This window comes from Delphinus delphis, chromosome 1, assembly GCF_949987515.2.
Source record: "Delphinus delphis chromosome 1, mDelDel1.2, whole genome shotgun sequence".
Classification (NCBI taxonomy): domain Eukaryota; kingdom Metazoa; phylum Chordata; class Mammalia; order Artiodactyla; family Delphinidae; genus Delphinus; species Delphinus delphis.
This window is the reverse complement of record NC_082683.1, coordinates 105,744,207-105,761,982: the sequence shown is the minus strand read 5'-3', so window position 1 is coordinate 105,761,982 and position 17,776 is coordinate 105,744,207. Positions and strand designations below refer to the sequence as shown.

The window sequence follows — 17,776 nt, the reverse complement described above, 5'->3', positions numbered from 1 at the left end:
CAGTGTGAAGCTGAGAGTTGTTCAATCTTGTCAGGTTCTGAAGGCATCTCCAGATCCAGCTTTCAAAGAAAACTGGGACAGTGACAATGGAACAGCTAAAAATAGGTCATAATTATAGCAAAGAAAGCCACAGCCAGCATAAACCTGGCCATTGTTATTGTTGAAGTTGTGGAATTGTTGCTTTCAGTTACTCTTGTCATTAGCGGCTTCCTGATACGATCTTCTGTGGTGAGGATAGCTTTTCGAGCTCCATCCCACTTTCCAGGGCCGTGTAGCCGATACTGGATTGGAGTACAGGGTCCCCAAAATAACTGTAATGCCAATTTGGGGTCAGTGAAGACCAGGGACAGCAGATTGGGCCTGACGCCCACCAGGTCAGCAAGCTCGTCCATGGTATCTATATAGTCTCCCTGGATGGTGTGGCGTTGGCTGTCCACATACCTGAAGCAGAGAAGACAGAAACCATGCCTATTAACAATTCAGTCACTCCATCAATTAATCAATGCTTCCTATCTGTTCTTGGCTCAATATTGAGCTAGGAGCTGCAGAAAATAGTGAAGAAAGACACTGTCTCTATCCTTAAGGGCCTTATAGTCCACTGGACTCGATAAGATAGATACACATGAAACAGAGAAGAATGTAAGACTTTTGGTAAATCATGTGGTATTAGACTCCTAAATAGAAATGTAGAAGAGGGTAGTTAAAATCGAGCTATGATAAGTCGTTGAAGGATGTGGAAGAAATAGATAAGCTGAGAACAAAGAGGAAAGGATTACAAGTCAATATATATAATGTAGAATATATATTGTAGAAGTTTGGCAGTGAAAGGAAGGAGGAAGATAGGAGAGCACCTAGAAAGGGTATCAGGGTTAAGTAAAAACTGTCTTTCTCCTCCTTGCAGAAGGGAGAGTTATGCTGGTATAATCAGTTGAAGAAAACCACGTCTTTGGGCATGGAAAGATTGTGCCTCTGACTTCTCCACAAAAATCTAGGAGCTTTATTAACATCAACTTTGTTCAAATAAAAATCAGCAGTGAATAAGCTCAAGTTCTGAAATTCAGACTGCTAAATGTGTCCACCCAAGCACTAAAATACGGGCTGGTGGTACCACCTTCCCAGATCCTATAGATTACTCATACCAAGAGCCACTGTGACCTGAGTATGCTGTCACATGACAGCCAGCAAAGTGGCCTCTGCAGATTTGTAAATCTACCTACAGATTTGTAATTTAACCATATCTACCTCTCATTAATTCATCGCTGCCCTTCCTTCCTCTGGCAGCTCTAGTATCTCTTCATGTAATCCTTGCCAAAATAACGTACCAGGTTTTCTCTCCATGTGCTTTTTCCTACTTGACTTTTCTTTTAGGCCCTAAACATAGAATTTTCTTAAGCTTTTCTCTCCTTTCCCATCCATATTCAAACCACTTGGTGGTATTTCTCTATTCTATTGTCACAAACTATTATTTCCTTTTCCTTCAAAATATACTCTAAATCCTTAAACAGACATGAGGACAATGAATACAAATACAACATTGCTCTTATTAAGAAAGAAGTGGGAAAAAATAACCACCTATCTTCCTAGGAGAATTCTTACCTTTTGGCCATATCCTCTCGAACCTTAGCTATTTCTTTTATCATTTCATTTTGTGAGGGCAATGTCTTTATCCCTAAAGAGAAAAATCAAATTTTTAAGTGTAAAATTAAAATTACCTCAGTATGAACACTAACCCTATTAACAATTACCATGCTATGGAAAATTCAAAGGAATACAGGCTAGTTGTCTGTACCAAGGAGGTTACACCTTCGCTTGATCACCTTACCCTACCACCACCAGAATATAATCATATTAACCTCAGTAGTTTACTCTTTTCTACTTTGTCTTTGGAAGATGTTTCTCCGAATCTGCTTTCCAACCAATACCTGCCTCCTCCCTAACATAGTCTTTCAATTGGGAAATGAAATATGGACATGAGGAAATGATAAATGGCCTTAAAAGTATATGGAAAATGAGGTACAAAGTAAAAGGGCGAGAGGAATATGGGAAACACACCTGTACTTGTACTCTTATTAACAAAGAGGCTTTATACCACAGGGAGAAGGAAGTAAAAGTAAACTCTCAGTCCTGTTGTATGCCTACAGTTCCATGGAAGATAAGCCTTACCTTCTAAATTTTTTATTTACTGAGAGTGAGGGGTAAGGTCAAGGGCAACTCATAATACCCAATCTTAACAGATAAATTTAAGCACCAATGAACAGTTCCAGTAGGAGGAATTTAACACCAAGGACATGGCTAGACAAAGGTAGAATAGTATTTAAGTTGACATAGACAACTCTCAATTTAAATGATTAGCTTTATGCTCGGATTTACAGGCACTATGCCATGTAGAAAACTTTAGCCACACCCAACTCTAAAGTGTTATTCCACAAAATTCTGGAACGTGTAATTTTAGAATGGGAATATATCTTACCTAATACAATCCTCTGTACAAGTACTCTCAAGTGGTTATCTCATTCCTCCTTAAATATCTCTGGTGATGGGGATCTCATCACCTGAGGAGATGATTTAATTGGCTGCTCTACTTGCTGGAACATTATTCTTTTCATTGACCCCAGAACCTGGCTCCATGCAGCTGGCACCAGTGGACTTAGCTCTGCCTTCTGGGGCCAAGGAATCTAGTATTAAAAAATGACAGCGTTTGAACCATTTGAGAACAACTGTCATAACTTCTTTAAGTCTTCCCATTATCAGCCTTAAAGCCTTAACAGTTCCCCATATAACAGGTTTCACATTTTCTGCCACATTTGTTACCCTTCTCTAGGCACACTCTAGTAAGTATCCTGGTGTGTCCCTCTTAAAACATGAGACTCAAATTCAACACTCAAGAAATAGCCTTTTGTGTTTTGCCATGTGTTCTTTTCAGTTTAGCCTGGGAATTATTACGTATGTTCATAACTCAATGAGGAATCACTGAAATGCTTCATTCGAGGTTAATCACAGGTCTTAAGACGCTCATGAAACACAGTTTGAGAGTTGATTTCCAAATTATTTCTCATAGAACCACCATAATTTTTACTTCTCTTAAGTAGAAACATTATGGAGGACGAGGTCATTTCTTGCCTGTGACACAGCCAATTCATCCAAAAAACAAAACAAAACAAAAACCCAACCAAAGAAAAAATCACTATAAATTAGATAGGTAAATAGATAGGAATATATAAAGATGTGTACTGTATCCGGTGGTGCAGTTCTTAATTCATTGATACTGTTGTTGCAATGTTTCCTCGTTCAGGCACATGTCATTTTTACCATGTGTATCTCCCTCCTTCCTATCTTGCTCCTCCTCTTATATTACCAGTTTACATCAATGGCCACAGCCCTGAGCAGATTCTTTTTCTCGCTTTCATCTCCAACATACATTCCATCCAAATCTTTTCAAATTCACCAATGAAATTTCATTCAAATTTGTCTCCTTGTATTCCTTTACCTTAGTTTAAAGCCCTCATTACGCCTTTCTTGGACTTTTGTCACAGGCTCGCAACTGACCTATTTCCCATTTCATTTCCCTCTAACACATCTTCTGAATTAGAAATCTGATTTGACTCCTCCTCTGCCAGTTAATCCTTCAATTGTTCTCTGTTGCCTACATTGAATGTGAACTTCTTGCATGGCACCTAAGGATTTTTCTTGGTTTTGCCTCTATAAATATCTCCAGCTTCATTTTCTTTAATTCCTATAATACTTTATTCTCCAGAATTCTGAACTCCTTATAGTTCTCAGGACTTGGTTTATTTTGTCATTTTCTCTAAATTTGCATAAATATTACTAATTATTCTCTTCTCTGGTCAAGATGGCATTGTCCTTTTAGTAAACTCTTCTTTTTTACAGTGTATTTGCAGTTGTAGGGAGAATTGGGTACTTATTCCTTTCTGCTCCCATAGCCAGCTCCTCTACATTGTTATTGGACCCTTGTTTAGGATATAGTAAATACCTGCTGAATGAATGAACACATTAAATGTCTGTTTACTTGTCTCCCTTGCTTGACTCTGAGTTCCATAAAGATAGGAATTTTCTATTTGGTCATATTTGCATCTCCAGCACCTAGCAGAGGGTCTGGCATACACTAAGAGGCCAGTAAATGTTAGCTGACAAATGTTGTTGAAGAACAGTGTGGAACTGAAGTTCAGAGATTTCCTAAGTGTTCCAAGACAAGGTTCAAACGGGGTGAGCCTGAATTTTAACTCTGTGGAACTAAGTCTTTCAGTCGGCTCTGAGACCTAAGTCAGATTGTATTTATGTAGTCCTGACTAGTCCCTGCACTTTAAATGTAAAGACTATGTTACAAGAGAAAGGAGGTGTGGCTGCCATTCTGCTCTTTCAGTCCAGTCCAGCCTTTTACCATGACCTGATATTGAGAAGGTAGTTCATAAGCTGAGATCCTCAGATAAGAACTTTCTACTGTAGAGTTTAGAAAATCTCCAAAACTAAACTTGCAGTCATTGAATAGAGATGTATTAGCTACCTCCCATGTGCTAGGCACTGGTCTAGTCTTGGAAGACAAAGGCAAATAAACATGATTCTTTTATTTAAAGAGCTTTCAATATACTACAAAGAGAGGGAGGAAATAAACAGGCTTTTTCCACACAAATAACGAGTAAAGGGGAGGCATACCAGGCAGAGAGAGCAACAGAAGCAAAGACATAAGGTACAAGAGTACCTGTTGTGTTTGCTGCATAGTGGGTAAGTCATTCAGTGCATCTAGAAGATTGTAGGATGGATGGTAAAGACCTGCAAAAGATGGGCCTGAAAAGCAGCCTGTATCCAATTTGTGGAGGTACGTGAATGCCATGCTATGACATAATGCTTCCTTGTGATCCGGAGAATTGGTATCATTTCATACGGTTTGCAAGGGAAGAAAGTTACTAAATGAAAGTGGAACACTTGCAAGGGCTCTTGAGAGGGCTACAAATGAGACAAAAGAAAACTAGATTTCTGTCAACGTAAGCAAGTGGGTTCAGTGTTCTATAAAAGTGTGGAATATTTTCTTGACAAGAGAATAGTAATTCTAGAGGACAAAGGAGGAAGGGAAATGTGGCTTGGTGGGTAAAGGACAGGCCAGGGAAGAGGACAGGCTGAGTTTGGCAGGTTTGAAAGAATGGGAGAAACTAGCTGATTCTAAGGTCTTAAAATTGGTACAGTGAAAGCAGAATTCAGTGATGAGAAAGCAAGGATTCGGTAAGCAGAGAGTAGAACAAAAAACTCAGGGTTCCTTTTGGAAACTTGATAAAGTTATAGGGATTCTCTGATGATTCCTTCCTTCCAAGTGTTAGAAGAAAGCTAGAGGGATTAGCACTAAGATTTGCTAGCAGAGGAAACTGGGCTTTTTGTGCATTTCCCCTAAGATCCCCTAATCCCATAGCCATAATGCGTAATCTTCCAAATAACTCATTTTCCCTAATCCTCTTAATGGTTCACTTGGTCCTGGAAAAGAGTCTCAGTTGTTCAAAGTATACAAGATGCTGTGGCCTATTTTAATGCAACTTTTTCCTCTTACTTAATTAACCCAGTTAAAAGATTCACTTTATATGACTGGAATTAAGCCAACTTAACGGGTTACTTGCATTGGATTGCTGGTCCAGTGCTCAAGGAGTACATGATCTACTGGATAGAATTAAAAGGAATTAAGAAATGAAAGAACTTTGGGACTTCCCTGGCAGTCCAGTGGTTAAGACTCCATGCTTCCGCTGCAGGGGGCGTGGCTTCGATCCCTAGTTGGGGAACTATGATTCCCACATGCCCCAGGGCACAGCCAAAAAAGTAAAAAAAAAAAAGAAATGAAAGAACTTTGGGGAAATTTGGAAAAGTTTTTTATCTATCAACTCTAACATCATTGCTGCTTTTTTCTCTGCTACCATGAGGATCTTCACTAGGGAAGAAGAATCTGTAATTTCAATAAGAACTCTCTAAAAGCATTTATTTATTTACTTGGCTGTGCCAGGTCTTAGATGTGCTACGCAGGATCCTCTTTGCAGCATGCTGGATCTTTAGTTGTGTCATGTGGGATCTAGTTCCCTGACCAGGGATCAAACCCAGGCCCCCTGCATTGGGGATGTGGAGTCTTAGCCACTGGACCACCAGGGAAGTCCCTCAACAAGAACTTTGAATAGTTTTAATTAAACATTAGTAATTGTACAAAGAACTTTTTTGTTAGAAGGAACCTTAAAAGTCATTTGATTTCTCCCTATTCTGAGGCTTGAATCTACTCCATACTGGCCTGACCAAAGTTTATTTTTAATGTTAAGCTAATATTGTGCAAACCCTCAAAATTTCACTCCTTGGTTCTGGTTCAACGCTTTGAAGTGATACTAAGCAAATATATAAAACCTTCTGCCATGGGGAGTCTCTGCAGGTATCTGAACCATATCTCCCCAAAATCTTATCCTCTCCAGGCCAAACCTCTCCAGCTCCTTTAGCTGTACTTCAAATGGCACATTTTCAAACCCCTTAACCACTCTTGTCTCTCTCCTTTTAATGTACTCCAGATTCACTTTTAAAATATCTTTGGGTGTGGTCTGACCAGTTCAAGGAAGAACAGTTGTAAATTCCAGGACATTATAGTTTTTTAATGATGACAGATATAGTTAAGTCTTTTGGAAGCCACATCATTCTGCTGATTCATATTGAGCCTCCTATCCCAAACCCCAAAGTTGTTTCTCATGTTTTCCTAGCCAAAACTTTCTGAAAGAGGGAACATAAAGGGGGGAAAGTAAGACTTTGAGTGGCTGAATCTTCTTCATTCTGGACTAGTCTTTAACCAGCTCTTAATTTTTGTCTAAAATGAAATCACAGCACTTCTATATGTGACTCTCTCTAACTATAATGAAAGAAGATTAAATTCTTTTGCTTCACAAATATGTATCAGTTGTCTAAAATCTAGATGAGTGGATTTTAAACTGGAGTGCATATTGGAATCACCTGGGGAACATTTTCTCAGCAATCTTATGTCAGTCCCACACCAGACTTATTAAATAAACACCATCAGGAAAAACATGTCTGTTTTGGGGAAACTTCCTAGGAGATTCTGCTATGTGTCCATGATTATAAGTTACTACTTTATATTCCCTCAAAAATTAATTTTTGAGCACTAATTTTGTACCAGGCACTGTTACAATCATACATGCTGTCTCAGCTATTTATAAGCAAGAACATAAACATAATTAAACAAACCACTAAGTAATTCGGTAGTCATCTTGCATGGTCACTTACCTTTAAATACTTGAGTGACCCAGCGTCCTTGGAGCTCTGAAATGGGCATAATGGCACCCAAGGGCTGGATCAAGCCTATGATTGCAAGAGTTGGCTTTTCTAGGTTAGGAGGGAAGACCTTTTTATACAGAGATATCTTGTTTTTGACTACTTTTACAGAATCTTCAACAAAAGGAAAGGCAAAGCTATAGCCTGTAGCAAAGATAACAGCATCAATGTCATCCTCCCTGGAGCCATCCTCAAATATGGCCGCTGTCTCTGTGAATTCCTTCACGTTTGATTTCACCTTCACCAAGCCAGAAATTATACAGTTTGGCAGATCATCATTTATGGTTGGTTGCTGACTCAGAACTCTGTGAAAGATGATAAAGAAGGAAAAACGAGAGAGATCATGAGAGAGAGAGATCATTACCATGTAAGTAAAATTCTATTTTGATTGAGGTGGTTAATCAATATGCCAATAGTCTCCCTTTATTCATGAAATTTGGGAAAGGTCTAATGTATACCAGCTTGATAAAGGTAAGGATCTCAGAGTAAAAGTTGGACCCTGGGGCTTCCCTGGTGGCGCAGTGGTTGAGAGTCCACCTGCCGATGCAGGGCACACGGGTTTGTGGCCCTGTCTGGGAAGATCCTACATGCTGCGGAGCGCCTGGGCCCGTGAGCCATGGCCGCTGGGCCTGCGTGTCCAGAGCCTGTGCTCTGCAACGGGAGAGGCCACGACAGTGAGAGGCCCGCGTACCGCAGGAAAAAAAAAAAAAAAGTTTGACCCTGGATGGCATTGAAAGAGAAGCTGTTGGAGAAGTTAGGGAAGGATTGTTTTATTTGAAGAGTACGTGCATGGTTTCTCAAGGTCTAATAATGCTCTCAGTGATATGATAAGGCCACAGTCTAGTAGCTTCTATCCATATATCAAGAGATCTGCGGAACTGGACTATCAGCATTCTGTTGAGTCTCTTTTCCGCTTCAAAGGCCCAAGAGCCAGGCTTGGACCATCATTTTCCAAAAGGTATAATAAATTACATGTGTATAGTGACTTACAGTTATAAACTGTTTTTACGTACATTAACGTATTTGAATCTCATGCAAACCCAATGAAGGAGGCAGGACAGTTGTCATTATCCAGGTCCTACAGAGGAGGAAACTGAGGCCTGAAGAAGTTAAGTGGCTTGCCCAAGGTCACACAGCCTAGGATTTTAGGATTTATATCAAATGTTTTTTTATGAACTTCCTTGAGATACTCTAGGCATGGTAAGTAGTGTTTCCTTGAAATAACATAGGATAAGGTGCAGAACCTTTCTAAAAGCAGTGTGAATCCTGGACCCTGTGTTAACAGCTCTGAGAATCCTCAGCCCATCATGTTCAGACAGAGCTGGCCTCTTCTTAGGAACAAGATATGTTTAAACAGTATTACTGGTTTGCTGCATTTAGTAATTCTTTGATGCAAACCTTTAGGTACAGATTCTGTTCTCATTCCAACCTCATCATTTCATCTTTCTCTCCAAACTTACTCCTGTTCACTAACAGTACCACCATCCACATTTTGTGGCCCAAGCCACAAAACTGTGAGTCTTACATCTGGTCACCAAGGCCACGCTTTCTCCTCTTAACACCCCCAGAATAGTTTTACTTGTGCTGTTTCACCTGGGCCATTACAGCTGTCTCTAGTGCCTCCTGCTCCATCCCCTTTCAGTCTATCTTCTACATCATTTTTGGAGTGATTGTTCCAAAATGTATTTATTATTGTGTCACTCACCTGCTTAAAGTCTTTCAGTGGCTGTGGGCTGTCTTCATTCTAAACTTTTTATTTAGCAGAGCATACAAACATTTTCATATATCTGCCCAGTGAACCAGGAGATGTACTCAGTCACTCTTCCATCTTTGCCTGTAGTCCAGCCAAACCAAACTGTGTGCAGATCTCAGAGCATAATGTATTTTTTGCTATTCCAAGACCTTGTATTTATAATTAGAATGCTACTTCCTTACCCTATTTGTTTGACTCTCTTCTATTATTCCATATAACCTCAATATATTTTGTGATCACCAAAGTTATGGATGCTACAGTTTCCATAATTGGGCGAAATAAATTCCTGAAAGGTTGTTGGCAGAGACAGTCTCAAAATATCACCCCACTGATTAATTTCAAAGGAAAAAATATCTTTACAGTAAAGAAACCTAGTAGATACCACCTAATCCAAGTGATCGAATTTTACGTCATTAATATGCAATAAGCTGCTATCATACAGCTCCTGATGTGATCCACCAAGAAGGCACAACATAACCTATGAGAATTCACACCAAAACTGTTTAACCTAAATATAATAGAGGAAGAACTGCTATGAAAGTCCAAATTTAGAGACTTTCTGCAAAACAAATGGCTTCAATTCTTTAAAAAAATCCATGTCAAAAAAAGAGAGATTTATTTCAGACTGAGAGATTAAAGAAATATGACAACTAAATGCAATGGTGTAATACCCGACAGGATCTTGGAGTTAAAAATAAAAAAGCTACAGGTAATTCCCTGGCAGCCCAATGGTTAGGATTCTGCACTTTAAGCCACATGGCACGGCTAAAAATTTTAAAAAGCTACAATATTACTGAAACAATTTGGGAAATTTGAATATGCAATATATTAGGTAATGGTATTTTTATCAATGTTAAATTTACTAAGTGTGATAATTATGTTTATGTAGAAGAATGCCCTATATCTTAGGCAATATATGCTAAAAAATGTAGGGTAAAATGTCTTACTGACTGCAGCTTACTCTCGAATGGTTCAGAAAAAAAAATGTATGAATACATGTATGTATATATGGATGCCATATATGTATGGGTCTATCTATCTCCAGAGAGAGGGAGAGAGAGAAAGCAAATATAGTAAACTGTGAATAATAGGTGAATCTAAGTGAAGGGTATATGGGTGCTTATTGTACTTACTATTTTATAGCAAGTAAACCTAAACATTGGACTCCCTGTTGGCGCAGTGGTGAAGAATCCACCTGCCAATACAGGGGATACAGGTTCGAGTCCAGGTCCGGGAAGATCCCATATGCTGCAGAGCAACTAAGCACATGCACCACAACTACTGGGCCTGCGCTCTGGAGCCCGTGAGCCAAAACTGCTGAGACTGCATGCCACAACTACTGAAGCCTGAGCACCTAGAGCCCATGCTCTGCAACAAGAGAAGCCACCACGATAAGCCCAAGTACCATAACAAAGAGTAGCACCTGTTCACCACAGGTAGAGAAAGCCCACGTGCAGCAACAAAGACCCAATGCAGCCAAAAATAAATAAATAAATTTATGAAAAATAAAATAAAAGTCAGAAGGGAAAACAGCATTTAAAATCAGCCTTTGGAAATGCTATCACAGTCTACCTTGTATGCTGTGTGAGGACTTCTATCCTTCATACTCTCATAGGACTCCATGCATTTCTTTATCATATTCTATTGTCTGTCTTCTTTGTAGAGTATTAAAGGAAATATCCATTTCTCCAGTCTGTCATTTGTTACTTGTGTGATCTTGGGCAAATTAGGTTCTCTAAGTGTCAATTTTTATATTTGCAAAATGGAGATCAAAATAGTACCAACCTATAGGGCTGCTGTGAGGATTAAATGAGATAATGCGCGTAACTCATTTAGCACTGTGCTTGTCTTATATTAAGTCCTCAAAAAGGTAGGGTGTTATTATTACTATTAGTATTACTATTAGGTCTTTAGTCTCAGTATTCTCATGCCAGTATAATGCTTGGCTCATAACAGATGCTCAGTTTGTTGGATGAATGAATGAAAGATGCCCTGCCCTCTATTACCATTTTGTTGTTGCTGTTGGGCATCATGTAAAAAGAACTGGTACCTCAGGGAATGATAAAAATGGTTAATGCCAAGGAGAATTACAGCCTGAAAATTATAGACCAGTAGATCTTCGACTTCTGTGGGGGAAAGGTAGAAATCTAGTCTCAGATTCTGTGGACTTGCTTAATGTAAACATAGAGGTAACCCTACTATTAGCCTATGGGAACAGTCCTTATTCTTTGCCTTGGCTGTTACTGCCCACCTCCCAGCCTGGGAACATACCTGTGTTTAGGCTTCAGGCCAAACAGTTCATGATCAAACCTTTGGTTCATCTTTTTTTCCAAAAATATATTTGCTAATGATTGACCACAAATCTTCCTCATAAAATAGTGAAATCGAGAAGTCAACAACACATCAAAAGGATATCCATAATCTCCGACACGATTGAAGATCCAAGCCCCTCTTCTGGTGCTGAGAAAAACCTGAGGCATGGGAAAAAAAAATGTTTGTTTTTGCCGTTCTCTGACTCATTTCTCTGAAGGAATGGGAACCCAGTTTCTTCAAGATGAAGTTCAGACTCATTAGTCTGGCTTTTCATTCCCTGGTAATATATATATTTTTAAATTTCCTGCCATTTTCTTTTCAAACACTAAGCTTACAATTAAATTGGGGTAGTCACTGACCAAGACTCTGTCTTGCTCTGAACTACCAGTGCATTTCTGTTTAATGTCATTATGCCTCCCTGAAAAGCTTAATTCTCCAAAGCCTATTAATTTTTCAGATCCAGATCAAGTCTCCCTCCTCCATGAAGATACCACTGACTGTTCTGGCTGATAATTTTCTCTCCATCTTCTGAACTTCTCTAGCACTTGTCACCTGTCCAACTCATTTAAAATCATGGAACAGTAAAGCTGAAAGCAACTGGGCATCATTAATCCAAAACCTTCAGTCTTTATTTTGCCTTTGACATTGTTTACATTATTACAAAAAACTTACTTATATTGACATGTAACATTATATATTCTTATTTTATATCTTTCCAAATATGTTTTCTCCAAGGTGGGAGGTAGAGCATATACATCCTTTAGTCCCCAGCCTATCATCAGCATCACTTCCTTTTATTGAGAATTGTAACCTGTCAATCGCTGTACTAGGTCCTTTATCTATATTTTTATTTAATCAATACAACAACCTCTTGAGGTAGGTATTGTTATGTCCTTTATATGGGGAGAAGAATGGAGAGGATGAATAACTTGCCTGAGGTCATATAACACTAAGTGGTAGAGCTGAATTTCCGCCCTAAGTCTGACTCCAAAGCCTGTGCTTAAGTAATGTTTCATCAATTATTTAAGGAAAATACTGAAGATTGCAAGTAGCACAAAGGGAGCTGGTCCGTCTTTCTGTTATCTGCTGGCTGAAGTCCACATTCAGAGCTGATAAAAAGTTTGGTATTCAACTACCTGGCAAAAGCATCACTTTATATTATAAAACTCTCTGGGGATAGTTTCCCGGGTTGTAAGCTATATAAGTACATTGTTTTATGGTGTTTTGTCTAACATTTCATGTTAAACGGTGACCTGTCTATAGAGGGCTAATTATGTACTTCATACATATATTCTCACCGATGGTGACCATAACCGCTATCATAAATAAGCACTTTTACGTGTCACAATTGAAAGAGCCTGTGTGGTGTTAGAAATCAAATGATTTTATGTGCAGTCTAGATAACTTTTTAAATATAGGTTATGAGTAATGTAAATGCTCAGAGTTTCAGTTAAAAAGTTCTCTATGTATAAAATAGTGACAAAAATACATACGTCACAAAGCTTTCTCAGACACAACCACCTTACCTACACCCGCTCTTGCTGCCTTGTTCTTTGGCAATTTACAATTCCTCAGTGCTTGTAAGGCCCAGCTCCTCTACAGCTGACCATTTAACAAGCCAATGGTATTAAAGAAAGCTCATGCCTTCGGTCCCCACCACATACCTGGTACATTCTTTTATCATAGCACCCATACCCTTTATTGTTTATATACCTATTTCCTAATAAATGCTTGTTGAATTAATTCATGGAGTAATATATGAAATCAGTTTTGTGGGGATAGATGAGGATCGACCTGGGAAGTGTTACTGAATGGAGTTTGTGGGTAAAGTTCATTTAACAAAGTTGTGGCATTAAACTTCTATTTTTAAAAATAATTTAAAAACAATTTGTGGAGAAGCACAGCTTAGTTAAAGTTACTGAAGAACAGCCAGGCATTTACCTATTGCCAACAAAATTATGATTCAATAAAGACATGCATAACAAAATATATTAGTGATGTCTGTTTCTAGGAATTTATAATGAAGATACTTTTTTCCCAGTTCAAAAGCTATGATACAGGGCTTCCCTGGTGGCCCAGTGTTTAAGAATCCGCCTGCCAACGTAGGGGACACGGGTTCGAGCCCTAGTCCAGGAATATTCCACATGCCACGGAGCAACTAAGCCCATGGGCCACAACTACTGAGCCCACGTGCCACAACTACTGAAGCCCATGTGGCTAGAGCCCGTGCTCTGCAACAAGACACCGAAATGAGAAACCTGCACACTGCAACGAAGAGTAGCCCCCGCTCACCACAACTAGAGAGAAAGCCTGTGTGCAGCAACAAAGACCCAACACAGCCAAAATAAATAAATAAATAAATACTAAAATAAATAAATTTATTTTTTTAAAAAAGCTATGATACAAAAAACAAATTAGGAAACCAAAAAACATCAAGGACATAGAAATTCCTTTAGAGTAAATGTTATTCTGTGTTACCTAATTGTATGCAAAGGCTGGGGAGAGCTGCTTGCCTGTGCTACAATGTGGATGCTTTTCATACTGATACCCATGTTGTCTCTAGAAGGATTAGACTTCTTTTTTCCATTCGGGGAGTGATGAAGAGTGAAGAGGAAAATTCCCCAAACATCCTATGAGTTAAAAGATTTCAATGACTGAGTACACTTTCCCTCAGATAAGAGCATAGCACTTCTGCTGGCCAACAGGTGATCCACACTCTGAATGCTGCACTCTAACAAGCTCTCCCAGCAATCACTTGATCTTCTTAAAAACCAGAGGCACACTCTGAACTGACAGCTGAGTGAGATTATGAGCACAGTTTGTGATCATGACCAAATTCTTAGTGTGAGGCCAAGTGAATGATGGGAATCTAACTTGTAACCTTGGCTCCATCACATCATCAATCATAATGTTGCCAACTGAGGCAGTGAAACCAAGCCCTGCATTTGCCATTGGCACTGATGGGCTGTGTGCAGGTATCCATACACTCTGCTGGGTCCACCTGCAGCTTCCTTGGTGAAGCAAAGTAAATAATTTACTAATTCAAACCTGCTTGGCTGTGTGGCTAACTTCCACAGCCAGATCGCTTCCAGAATTCCCAATGCCAATTATAATGACTCTCTTTCCAGTGAAACTCTCTGGATTCTTATAATCTCGACTATGGAAGTACTGTCCTTTGAACTTCTCAATTCCTGCAAGAGAAGGGAAAATAATTACTGGGTGATGGTTTATCTGATATCATTTGTTAAATCATTCATTTTTTTTTGCAGTGTGTAGAGTTTATGCATATATTCTCTGTATGTTCTCCTTTTACTCAGGTGCACTGTTGCCTTTCTGAATATTTTTGCCTGTTTTCTTTTCCTATCACCTCAGAGTGGAACCTTGTGATTTCCTTATTATAAGTAGTCTGCTGAACTCAGGATCTGTTAGCATTTTAGACCCGTGGGCTCACAAATCCAAACTGCTTCAGAAAACCTCCATTCTCTTTTGTCTTTTCACCCTCTTTATTTTTTTTAATTGAAGTGTAGTTGACTTATAATATTATATCAGTTTCTGATGCACAACATAGTAACTTGATATTTATATAGATTATGCAATATACAAAGTTATTATGATATTACAGTCTTTTGATTATATTCCTTGTGCTGTATATTACAACCCTGTGACTTTTATTTTATAACTGGTAGCTTCTATCTCTTAATCCCCTTCACCTATTTTGCCCATCCCTCACCCCCTCTTTTCATCATCTGTAAATACCTACTTCCATTCTAATTGGAGTATATATGTTCTTATATACACTAAACTATACATAGAGTGCTTTTTTCCTCTCAGAATGAAAATCCAGGCCAAAGACTGTAATTAAACTCTTTATTTAAGCTTTATTTTCTTCCTTAGAAACTCAATATTTCTGTTTATTTCCTCGATTGCTAAAAAAGCCCTCATTCAGGTTAAAGAAGATGTGGTAAATATATACAATAGAATATTACTCAGCCATAAAAAAGAATGAAATAATGTCATTTGCAGCAACATGGATGGACCTAGAGATTGTCATACTGAGTGAAGTAAGTCAGAGAAAGACAAATATCATATGATATCGCTTATATGTGGAATCTAAAAAAAATGGTACAAATGAACTTATTTAAAAAACAGAAATAGACTCACAGATGTAGAAAACAAACTTATGGTTATCAGGGGGGAAAGGTGTGGGGGAGGGATTAACTGGTAGACTGGGATTGACATATACACACTACTATATATAAAATAGGTAACTGATAAATACCTACTGTATAGCACAGGGAACTCTTCTCAGTACTCTGTAATGACCTATATGAGAAGAGAATCTAAAAACGAGTGGATATATTTATATGAATAACTGACTCACTTTGCTGTACAGCAGAAACTAACACAACATTATAAATCAACTATACTCCAAAAAAAATTAAAAAAGAAAAATTCCGTCATTCAATCTAATGCAGATCAACTTTTATCCTTAAAAAACTAAAATTATTGTAAAACTAAATATAGAGCCTTCTAATTTCCCTCTAGTCCCCCAAATTACTGGTATCTCTACTTCCTAAATAGCGTTAATACAAGTTACCCCATCACTTTTCAGAAGAATATGCAGAATTAGGATAAGCTTTATTTCATCCCAAGGTAGGAATCACTCAGACCACATTCCTCCCATTCTTTAGGGATCAGGTCACAGGCATAGTTCAAGTGTCTTCCTTCCTTGTAGGCTACTTACCAGGGAAGCTTTCCAAGGGTAAGTGAGCATTGGTGTGATGGCCAGTGCAAACCATAACTCCATCGAAGACATTCACCTCCTTTTTCCCTTCAGATACCGTGACCACCTCCCATTGGCCTGAAGTGGAGAAATCAGGCTGCTTCTTCACACTGCACACGGTGGTCTGAAAAGTAAAGGGGTAGCCACAGGGCACTATAACCACAGCCCATATAGTGGACATCTTCCCTGACAGGACTCTCCTTGCAGAGGGTAAACAAAGGGCTGCTACCGCCTAACAGGCCTCATGCAGGGGTATTTCATTTTCATACTCCACAAATCAGAACTTTTTTGTTTGGGGCTGTGGTCAGAGTGAGAAAACTTCCATGAGGCAAGCTAAATAAAACAGAGTTGGCAGACTAATGTTGCACTCTCCACTGCTTCTAGAAAAGTGCAAATTACTAGTTCTCTGGACCATACCCTAGGGCAATGTGATACTTGAATAAAGTTTGGGCTTCTCTTGTGCTTCTGAGACACTCCATGCACGAAATGCCTATTCCTCCCCATACCCCCAGACATCCTGAGACCCTCTGATGCCTTCTTACCGCAAGTCCTGTTCTCACTGTCTGGCCTTAAACTTGTGACTGAGCTAGAGGGCTCCCTTTCCTAATAGAGTAGAGAAACATCTCAGTGGCTCATATTTTATGTAAATGAACCTCTCTGACTCCCATAAATGCCCATTTTACAAGTAACTATAAAGAAAGAAGGTGTGAGATGGGATAGTCAGTGGCACAATTTTTAGCTTTAAAAAATAGTAATAAATATGGGTTACTCTACCCAGCTTAAGGAAACATAAAGAATGTGTTCTATGTGCTTCTGGGTTTATGACCCTAATGTCTTGGTTGACTAATAGAGATACCCCTCTTGTATACCCGAGCCATCCTATACTATTTATTGTTCCTCTCCATCATGTTCTTACTTTTACACAGGCTGGTGCTTCTGCCTGGATCATCCTTTTATTCTTTCTTCATTTGGAGATACTCACCCTTCAACATTTAGCTTGGTATTATCTCCTCTAAGAAAACCTTCCTGGTGTCTGATGCCTCATGCCCTGATGGGTTAAGCAACCCTCCTCTGAGCTGCAATGTATAGATTTCTGTGGCATTTATCACTAACTCTTCATTTTTAATAATTATATTTACAATGAAATTTCTCTTCATTTTTCTATCTCTATAACTAGACTGTGAAATCACTAATTTTTTTTGTTTTTGTGTCTTCACTGTTTAGTATGGTAACAAACCTCTTCAATAAGTGTTTAAAGAAGTGAAGAGAAGCACCACTAGGCTGTAAATGATTGACTTTGGAAGTCGTCACTGGATATTGCCATTTTAATTTTGTTGTTAAAGAGAAAGAGTCATGATTTAGTAGAATGATCAGAAGGTAGAAGATTTGGGCTTTTTGCCAGCTGTCAGAGTATTGATTCTTTTATGGTCATGGTTTAGAATGATAGGAATATCACAGAAGACTTTACAGCAGGAAGGAACCAGTGAAGTGATCTAGTACAGGCATCTTGTTTTACAAATAAACTTAAGATACATCAACGTTGAGGAACTTACTTGTCTGAAGTCACAAGTTGATTAGTGGTAGAGCAAAGACTAGAACTCAGGTTTTTGCTT

The 17,776-nt window shown here is 38.8% G+C and overlaps 1 protein-coding gene across 6 annotated transcripts in view; it reads right to left on the bottom strand.

Annotated features, from left to right (window-relative positions):
* Positions 1-17,776, bottom strand: part of LOC132435987 (flavin-containing monooxygenase 5-like) — a 29,319-nt gene continuing 11,543 nt past the window's right edge. For 4 of the 6 annotated variants that reach the window (XM_060028319.1, XM_060028327.1, XM_060028309.1 and 1 more), the window contains exons 4-9: positions 16,125-16,287; positions 14,429-14,571; positions 11,339-11,538; positions 7,267-7,619; positions 1,597-1,669; positions 1-441 (exon numbers count right to left, since the gene is read on the bottom strand). In XM_060028319.1, the coding sequence (XP_059884302.1) occupies positions 96-441; positions 1,597-1,669; positions 7,267-7,619; positions 11,339-11,538; positions 14,429-14,571; positions 16,125-16,287 (1,278 nt within the window). In that variant the 3' untranslated portion in view covers positions 1-95. Of the gene's footprint in view, positions 442-1,596; positions 1,670-2,470; positions 2,676-7,266; positions 7,620-9,019; positions 11,539-14,428; positions 14,572-16,124; positions 16,288-17,776 lie in introns of those variants that run through there. The other 2 variants (XR_009521697.1, XR_009521698.1) reach the window with 2 other exon arrangements.